Genomic DNA, 10,674 nt, shown 5'->3' with positions numbered 1-10,674 from the left:
TTCTTTAACTACTAGTACAATTTTAAACGAATAAAATAAAAATATTCATTATAACTGATTACCTTCAATAACTGCACCGTCTCTTTAACAGTAGTACAAAATATACACAGTGATAGAGGATATTTATTATCTGAAATGTTTTATTGTACCTAGGTACATAGTTCTTTTTCACCCACGATCAGCTCTATTATTTTAAGGTGGTAGCAATTTGGATTTCAATAGTAACAAATGAAATCCAAATTTTAATTACATGTTATTTATTAATTCCATTTTAATCATTTCCCAATACATCGGCTTTTTCATGTAAAAAAAAAATTAGAAAACAAATGCAAATATAAAATTGCAAATAAAGTTAATCTTAGTAACCACCGTACTAGTTGAATTAAAGAATTAAATTGGGCTGTCGGTAGGTAAATTCTTGTGAAAAAAACGATGGGCTGATGTTCTTACATTTATTAAGCTCTCGAATTTTCGCCAACATTCTTAACTTCCATTCCGACAAACACAAAATAAACATCATCAAAGGGTTAAAACACACACTTCATTATTAGAAAAAAACATAGCTATACTTACAACAATTTTATTAGACAATTCTTATTAATTGATCAAATTTTAAATTCCAATAATACACAAAACAATGGGCCTCCAACTAACATTATTAATTCACACCAAGAATAACCTCATGAAACCATTATGAAATATCGCTCCTTACCATACATCGAAGGTCTCTCGCATTAAACTTTTCGAAGAGACGAAACATCACTTGCTACAGTGTGGTCCTTAACAAACAAATTTTTCAAGAAACGAAAGACAAAGATCCCCTGGAAATGTTACGTCATCTAATATGCAAAGTCGATTGTAGGGATTGTGACAAAAATCGGACAAACTTTTCAGTATCTGCTAAATCACTAAGCAACATCTAAATGATAGTCGTTCAGAATCCAGTAATAGTGCACTTGCATCACACTTACATAGAACAGGTCATACTACAACTATCGAGAACGTATCGATTCTCTAAACTTGCCGCACCATCCGAAAAGTCTTCTTTTTTTGGAAATGGCGCATATATACACAACTAATAACTGTACGAACACAAGATGTGACCACGAAAACCTGAGCACAATTTACTGCCATTTGCTATCTATACAATAATAAGCTATATCGCCCTTCGGGTCCACTCATTGTTTTTAATTTAGATCCATGGTTACAACCTAAATTTTTCTCTTTCCCATCATTTATGGTTAACCTTCTAGTTGCTTATATTTTGAAAATTTAGTGTGATTATTGGCATGATAGTTTAAGTATAATAACTTACATATACATTAATTTTCCCATTAAAAATTTAATTTACATGTAAGTAAATTTTAACAAAGATTGTGATTCTCAAAATTCTCATTTATATATTCGTAGTGATCTCCTGATGAAATCAAGAATATTGGCGAATATTTGAGAATTAGTATACGTAACAACATCAGGCCATCGTTTTGTTCCCCAGAATTTACCTACCGACGCCCTGAATTTAATTTTCTTTAAAATTGCAAATTATGGCTACAGAAGCGAGGAACTAGATAGATATCAATTACATTTAATCAATTGTTCTGATTAAGTTGATCTAATGCTTTTATGTTGAAACCGTTTTTGTGTTCTTTAATTCTATTTTTGAATGACCCACCTATTTTCCCTACATATGCTAATTTGTAGTTTTCACTAGCTTTTTCTCTTATGATGAAGTTACAAGGACTGAAAATCTCTGCCGATTTGGATTTGACTTAATAAAAAAGCATTTAAACACCCTCAAAACTATCAAAAATTGTCAAAATATGTGACTTTGAAGTACTCTACTTTCTGGATTAATTCTGACACAATTTCTTAGTATTTCCTTGTGTAGTATTTCAAGTTCTACGGTACAAGGGAATCCCATCCTTTTCTTGTCTAACCAAATTGCCTTTCTTTGTATAAATCTAATGTTCTAGTTGAGCTTCCTCGACTGTTTTAATTCGCCACAAGTTGGTGTTGTACTGGTTTATTTTCAGTCTTTTTCTGCTATCAATTTCGATATACATAGAGGACAACACTCTCCAAGTGAAGGGGAATGAATGCAGGTGTGCCATCGTGCTTATCATTTAGAAATGGAACAGCCGACTTGGACGAAACAAACGTATCGTAATAGTAAAGCGAGTTATGTATTTTAAACGGGATGCGTAATCTTTTCAATCACTTTACTCGCCCACGCTGTTTTGCATATGAAAAAAATTTATTGTTTCTTCCTGGTTTCGTGCAGACCATTCGTTTAACTTCCTGGCGTGCTCAGTGGCCCAGTTTTAACGAACGAAATGCATCTACTGCTGTCATTACGATGCCATCGTATACTTACTACATATATTACTTCCCTTTACCACAATAGAATTTTGTTTGCGTAACAAGCACAACAAAACGAATTATCGAAATAATCGTTACTTAGCGGATAATTGTTACAAGATCATGAATAATCAAGGAATTATATTACTCTCAATTATTTAACCTTATGCAATAGAACCTCTATAACTCGAGCATCAAGGGAGACATCAAAAAATACGAAATGTACAGTTTTCGACTTATGGAGGATTTTGACTTGTGGTGTACTTACATTGTCGGCAAATTCTTAAAGTTGATTACTTAATTTTCTTCGAACTATAGACGTAATAAGCTTCAAATTATCGAGTTGTAAATGTTGTAAAATAAAACATTGCTATGTTCGAGATACAGAGGTCCAGTTTAATTTTTGAAGTGAAACTTCTTTATGCACGGTGGGGTAAGTTCGTTTCATGCGAGTTGCTATGCAACGAAATCATGCAACGGATGTCCCCCCCTCTACTCGGCCACGTAGTCGGGTTCGTAGTGGGGATCGCTTGAGCCGTAAGCGCGCTTCAATGCAACGTTCGTTACAGGCAACTCCGGCATGTATAGTGTACAAATAATACCATTGAACCAATTCCTTAACCACTATCTCGGTATGTTTGTGTGTTTGAAGAAGTTTCACTTCAGTAGCGTGTTGTATAATTACACGTTGTACTTTTTTTTCCAAGTTATAGCGAGAAGATATGTACAAAACTAGGTTGCAGGGACTCACTGATTATTTCGACTAATAGGAGGTTGAGATTTCGAGTAATGGAGGTTTGGGGGCTTGAAAGGAAGGGAACAAAAAATTTTTTGGTGTTTTTGGAGGCTTTCGACTTATCGAGATTCGACTTAAAGAGATTCTACTGTACAATACAAAAATCAAATTCCACATAAAAATATTTAACAATCTAAAACGCGTTTCGACACCTCAAGTGTTATCTTCAGACACATAGATAGGCTCTGATTTAAAAGATTATTGAACATTTTTGCAACTGATTACTTATATTTTATGTTTAAGAATTTCAGAATAATTAAAGAATCAAAATCATTGCATCAAACCAATTTTGATTTTTCATCCAATAGGATCGGGATTTATTAGTTCAAATTAAAAAGTCATTGGAATTATATCGATCGAAAAATAAAGAGATATCATTCTAATGAATTTTTAATTCAAACTAATCAATCCTAAAGAAAATATTCCTATTGTTTAATATGCATTGAGGAACGATTAGATAAATAAATTCCAAAATCGGTTACATTTTATTATTAACGAAAGTAGCTGGTAGAGACCTAACTACATGTTCTAATATTATTCAAAAACGTTTCAGTATTATTAACATCAAAAGTAATGACTACCTACATGCATGACAATTTAGATTCAATCAAGGACCACTTAAAAAAAATGATGGGTTTTAAAGAACACTGGGAGGTACGAAACTTTTGGTTTTATTTTGAAGTTGTGGGATTTGGGTTTTAATAAAATTTTAGTTAACGAGGTATAATTAATGTAAAGCAACTAGATACATATTTTTTTTAGTTATTCGTTTTTATTTGTGGTGGAATTCAAGTGGTCCCGATTATTATGGGAGCTGTCTGCTTACTGAGATTATTCCGTCATACTGATGATGTTAAATCATTTTCCATTAAATAAGAGAAAATAATGAGCGTCTTACATAGTTTACTACGCAGTTTTTAGTCATTATACGTAATAAAATCAAAATCATTTCCATGTGTTTTGTAAAATCACCGTAGCATAACGAAATGTGTAGATATTAGAAAAGATAACTACATCATTTCATTTTCATTTCTTAATGCATTTAACTAACATTATTAACTATATTATCAGCACAGGTCACAAGAAATTCTTATGCCTTGTTTAGTATTTATACTGCAAACAAATTTTTAAATATGTAGTACCTATTTATAATATTAATTATGATAGTTGATGATAACACTTGTCATGGTACAGTCAAACGTACATATAATTTTCACCTTTATCGTTAGATCCAATTTCGATTTTAATCTGAATTTGTGTTAAACACCGAAATTTAAATTTTTGCAAAAGGAATGTTTTTCGTGATATTAAAGAAAAATCATCATTTTTGCAATAAATTTTTTGTTTATGGAACGATTTCAATATGTGTCATGTAGGAATTTCCAATACGCTCCTGTAGTTTTTTTGAAATTTTTTAAAAAGTTCGTTATTTGTAACATACAAGTTATTCTTCGTCACATAATTAGTACATAATTCTCATGCAAGTTTTGTTCGGATTTGTGATCAAGGGCGTGCAGCTTCACTCATCAGGGCTAGAATGTAATACTTTTTGCAAGAGACCCTATTATTTCATTCATGAGAAAATCACGAAACCAAGCTGAAAATTTTCACCAACATTCCGAAGCCTAACTTCATTTTCTTTTATGCGATTATATTTTATTTCAAATTTCACAAAAATGACACCTCGGCGACTACCCGCTTCCGCTTGTTTTACTTGTCTCTGATATAACTTTCACTATCTACCCTGAAGGCATAAGTTTGAAAATCATTCTTGAACTCTTGTCACTCTCTCCAGGTCTAAATCAGAAAACACAACTGGGTGTCGAATTGGGTTCTAAGCTAGATACTACATCGGATTCTTCATTACTTGCTGTAGAACTAATTGTGGCCCAAATTCATAACCGGGCTCTTTATGAAATGCATGCCTGGGTTCTTTATTGATTACCAGAACAGGCATTTCATAAGATGCCTGATTTTGATTTCATTCACGGTATATAATTGGTAGTCTTGTTAGGCTAGATAAGGTATAGAAAATTGATTGATTAGAGTTTCAGTTTCTTAAAGAACGCAAACCTCTCGAAACTTACGAAATAATACCGACTGGAATGCGAAAGATCAATTATTCAGTGCGGACCGTCATGAATGTCTAAATTATAAAAAAAAATAAATTATTAAAAAACAAAAATTAATTCTGTTCACACACTCCTAAAATTTGAGTCCTACAATCACATAAAACTTGAACAAAATTCCTAGACATCAAATTATATTGAATAACATGTTAAAATTTTTAGAGTAACCTCTGCCGTTCTTTTATGAATTTAGTTAGAGAATTACTTGTTTTAAAGGAAAAAAGCTGTTAGTAAAATTTTGAACGAGTTTAGGTAGGTACTTGATTTAGTTGAAAAACTTCCTAGATACATACACCTAATACCATTATAAATTATAATTTGTGTTTTGTTTTTTTTTTTTTTTTAGTATTAGGGCGTTTGGAGTTTAATATTTCTTTATTCATTTTTCCGTCGATGAGCGTGTAGTACAAAAGAAACAGTAGAAAACTGCTAATTAGTGAGATACTAAATGACAAGTATTTGAGTGTATATGTACGAGGGTGGATTGATAAGTTTCCGGCCTAACCAAGAGATGACGCCACTAGGCCTACCTTGAGGTGACATTCTATAGTACCATCCTTGGATAGCTTGTAGCTATAGTTTCAGCCCGATCTCCTTGCTAGTGTAGGTTTGACAGCACGCTGAACAAGACGCCTCTGTGGTTTTCGTAAAAATGGAAAAGCAGGAAAATCGTGCTGTCATCAAATACTTTTATTTGAAGGGGTTAACGCCGAAGGAAATTAAAAAAGAGATGGACTCAACACTGGGGACATCCTCCCCGTCATATTCAACCGTTAAGCAGTGGGTTTCCGAGTTTAAAAAGGGTCGTGTGAGCACCTCTGATGGGCCTCGCTCAGGACGCCCCGTTGAGGTCACAACTCCAGATATGATCGAAAAAATTCATCAAATAGTGCTGGGAGACCGCAGATTGAAAGTGCGTGAGATAGCTGAGACCTGTAAGATGTCATATGAACGTGTGCAACATATTTTGCACCAACATTTGCATATGGAAAAGCTCTGTGCAAGATGGGTGCCGCGTTTGCTAACAGTCGACCAAAAATTGATTCGAAAAAACATTTCTACCGCAAATTTGTCATTGTATAAGCGTAATCCAAGCGAATTTTTGCGTCGATTCGTAACCGTTGACGAAACGTGGGTCCACCACTACACTCCTGAAACCAAAGAACAGTCTAAACAGTGGATTGGACCAGGGGAACCAACTCCAAAGAAGGCAAAAACAATTTTTTCGGCGAACAAGGTTATGGCTACTGTTTTTTGGGATGCAAGAGGTATTATATACATTGATTACCTTGCAAAGGGTAATACTATCACTGGTCAATACTACGCAGACTTATTGCAACGTTTGAGCCACGAGGTGAAAATTAAACGACCTCATCTGGCGAAGAAAAAAATCTTGTTTCATCACGATAACGCACCAGCGCACACGTCAATCGTTGCGACGGCTAAAATCAACGATCTAAAGTTTGAATTGATGCCGCACCCTCCTTACTCTCCAGACCTAGCCCCGAGTGACTATTTTCTGTTCCCTAATCTCAAAAAATGGCTTGGCGGTAAGAGATTTGCGGACAATGAAGAAGTAATCGAAGCTGTAAATGGTTATTTTGAGGAGCTTGACGAATCAGTCTATAGAGATGGCATTAATAGACTGGAACACCGCTATGAGAAATGTATCAGCCTTGGAGGAGATTATGTTGAGAAATAAAAAAAAAAATTTTTAAAAACCTTGTTTTTCTTGGTCAGGCCGGAAACTTATCAATCCACCCTCGTATAATGATATGGTGAAATGCTATTATTAGTTAAATATAAGAAGAATATTCGAATTAAAAAAGATTTCGAGTTATAGAAGTTAAAGTTTCAGAAGTTCCAAGTTCGTCTTAAATGCAAAGCGTTAATATTGCTCTCGTGTTTTAATTAGCCTTCCATCTGTAACAAAGTTTTACTCATTTGTAACAGAATGAGAGCTTTACTTTCCCAAAATAAGCGAGAATTCGTGTTACGTGTTTTACGCGTTTAAAATAAGCGTTGAGTCACTTTTTTCGTTATTGCACTTGCTGCGACATAAACACTAACCTAATGGTCCAGTTACAATTTCGCGATGTGTGCCTTCTCTGGTCACCATTTGTTAGATAACAGTCGGCGATCGCAAGACAGGAGTGTGCATATATATACAGTAACGTATGTGTGTGTACTATGTTTGTATTGAAGTGACTCTTGCGAATATTCAGAAGAGAAAGTATTAATGCGTCGATTTTGCAGGCAAACTAATATAGCTTACATAAAATATATTAACGTAACAAACGCGTCCAGATCGTAAAAGATTAACGAACGTCATAGCCCGTTAGCCACATGGATGGATGCTTGAATCTAATACAGTTTTTGGGTTTCTTCTAATAGGCATATTCGCCGTCTTGCATTTGCGTAGATAAATGGAATGTCAGTAGTTTCCGCACTACCAAAATAGGAATTTAGGAATCCAATTTATTTTTATTTATTTAGATCAGTGCGAACCACCTTACACTTCGTTTTAAGGCTAAATCGGTCAATACATTGTATACATTGCTTACGTACTGTACGTATTTTATTTTATAAAAGTTGTTATTCGTATTTAAATATAATAGAAATAACTAAAAACAAATTAATAAATGCTTACTTCCGAAAAAAACAAAATCGCGACCACTTAGAGGAAAAAAGAAACAATAAATGGAACAGCCGACTTGGACGAAACAAACGTATCGTAATAGTAAAGCGAGTTATGTATTTTAAACGGGATGCGTAATCTTTTCAATCACTTTACTCGCCCACGCTGTTTTGCATATGAAAAAAATTTATTGTTTCTTCCTGGTTTCGTGCAGACCATTCGTTTAACTTCCTGGCGTGCTCAGTGGCCCAGTTTTAACGAACGAAATGCATCTACTGCTGTCATTACGATGCCATCGTATACTTACTACATATATTACTTCCCTTTACCACAATAGAATTTTGTTTGCGTAACAAGCACAACAAAACGAATTATCGAAATAATCGTTACTTAGCGGATAATTGTTACAAGATCATGAATAATCAAGGAATTATATTACTCTCAATTATTTAACCTTATGCAATAGAACCTCTATAACTCGAGCATCAAGGGAGACATCAAAAAATACGAAATGTACAGTTTTCGACTTATGGAGGATTTTGACTTGTGGTGTACTTACATTGTCGGCAAATTCTTAAAGTTGATTACTTAATTTTCTTTGAACTATAGACGTAATAAGCTTCAAATTATCGAGTTGTAAATGTTGTAAAATAAAACATTGCTATGTTNGATCCAAGTTTTTCTGTGGTTTCCTTGGATCACTTAGGCAAATGCTTGGGCAGTAATATTCCACAGATAATCTTTCATTCTCTTCTGTCTTCATTTCGTCCGTCTCAACTTTCTCACCCGAACCACCACCCACCCATTCCCACGATTCCTGAAAGCAGGCTGAAGAGGGCCATCCGCCCTACCTTCCGACATAGTCCGCAGGGACTGCCCGCCCACCAGCATTACTGGCTGGTGGGAATGAAACACCCAAAAGTTTTTTTCTAGCTTTACGGAAATCCGAAGATTAGCACAGGATAGGAAAGAGTGGAGGTACGTGTCCAACCAGTCTTAGGACTGACGACCTTATGATGATGATGATGTTTATATTAATTTTGAAAGTTCAATAAAGAATAATCAAAAAGTTGGATAGCAATGAGAGGTGTTAGGAGGAGTTAGAGAACAAGAAGCGCAAGACAAGTTCTTGATCTTGAGTTATCAAGAACTAGTCTTACGTTGAAGATGCACAAAATGTGAATGAATGACGTGTCCACAGTTTTCAAATTGTTGTGGTTATTAGGGTAAGTCCTTTTGGTTATTTTATTATTTTCACGCTACAGTCTCCTTTTCTATATATTTAGTATGATATTCTTAGGACCTCGTGATGATAATGATAGGTGTCATAGTATACCGTTATAATTAAATACCATGGTTTATTAACTTAAAATATATTTCTGTCACTTTTATAAAACTAAAAATAAACGTTTAAATCAATTAAAAATACGAAATAGCTAACAACAAAATTCTACAACAGCTACACAGTAAGTAAAGTTTACATAAAGTAAATAACGGTAATTATAACTCCTCATAGAGAGCAAATAAAAACGTTTCGGTTAATATCGTAATTTTCATTATGATTCACTAAATTTTAAAACAAGTAAAAAGCTTAAAACGTTGTGAACATTGAAAACGTATGATTTGAGTGATTATCACAAATTAGAATCAGTACTATTTTTGAGATCTAACAAGTCTTTAACGAGTTATTAAACATATTCAACGGTAGCTTTGAAACCATTTACAGGATCGGCAACATATCGGACAACTCTAGTTACGCCATCGGCTTGTAGGAAACTATATTCGCCCTGTACAGCGTCTCCATCTCGTGACTCTTTTCGTTTTTGTTGATTCCCTATCGCTGGATCTTGAACTTCATAGTTGTAGGAGTAATCGGGTTTTGCCTGAAAATGATTTTTTATAGAATAAAGGATCTCTCTGTCAAACTCTCTAAAACATTGAATTCTGGTAGTTCTCAACGTATAAATAAAAAGTCTCAATGAGGGGCGCTAAGTCGTAAAAACTCATCCTTTAAAGTTGTATCCTTTCGTAAGGACTACAATCTACCTATTATACGTATTGAATGCTTTCAGACGCAGAATTACCAGAATCCAAAGTTTCAAAAAGTTTGACAGGGGGCCGTTTTCCGTCATCAGGATCCAGCGGGGTCCTTTTTCATTAACTGTCCAATTTTATCTCGAAATACGTACCACATAGTCTACCGCTACTCCTTTGTACTGTGATGGTACTTGGATTTCCTGAACTTTACCACTTACTGGTCCACTAAATCGATAAAAAGAATAACTTTCCGGTTCGTTATTTGCGTAACACGTGGCGAGAAGAATACTAAATACCTGAAAATAAAAAAATCACGTAATAAAAAGCGCAAAAATTAAAAGATCCAAACAGTACGAATTTAACACGCACGTTGAGTACAGCATCTTTTAGTATCAAATACATATTACGTATAACTATTTTAGGTTTTATGAATTTCCTATTAGCTAAATAATCAAAAGTGAATGATTTAATTTTAGATAATGTGTTTACTAACGAGTAAATGGGTCTTTTTTACATTGAACCCCCGTCAAACTTATTGGCATTTTAACTCCCATCAGCACATAGATATTCTCAACTTGTCAAAAAAAACTTTGTAATCTTAAATTGTTTTATATAACAGCCTCTGTAAATGACCTTTTATGTAGTTATTTATAGTGTTTTTTTTTCACAATTTTGATGCAAGAACTAAAACCACCAAAGAAATCTAAACCAAACTT

General features: G+C 34.1%; 2 protein-coding genes across 2 annotated transcripts in view; one reads left to right on the top strand and one right to left on the bottom strand.

Annotated features, from left to right (window-relative positions):
* The window catches only part of LOC108735004 (bifunctional heparan sulfate N-deacetylase/N-sulfotransferase), a 55,616-nt gene that overhangs the window by 31,246 nt on the left and 13,696 nt on the right, over positions 1–10,674 (top strand). The gene's annotated exons all lie outside the window — the stretch shown is intronic.
* Positions 9,472–10,260, bottom strand: LOC108734994 (cuticle protein 21-like; the record flags this gene model as incomplete). Its single annotated transcript, XM_018466774.1, has 2 exons — positions 9,472–9,804; positions 10,111–10,260. Coding segments are annotated over 2 exons (345 nt in total), but the record flags the coding sequence as incomplete, so codon positions are not given.

This window comes from Agrilus planipennis, unplaced genomic scaffold (genome assembly GCF_000699045.2).
Source record: "Agrilus planipennis isolate EAB-ADULT unplaced genomic scaffold, Apla_2.0 scaffold124, whole genome shotgun sequence".
Taxonomy (NCBI): domain Eukaryota; kingdom Metazoa; phylum Arthropoda; class Insecta; order Coleoptera; family Buprestidae; genus Agrilus; species Agrilus planipennis.
Note: the sequence above shows the minus strand (reverse complement) of the source record. Positions and strands in the feature narration are given on the sequence as shown.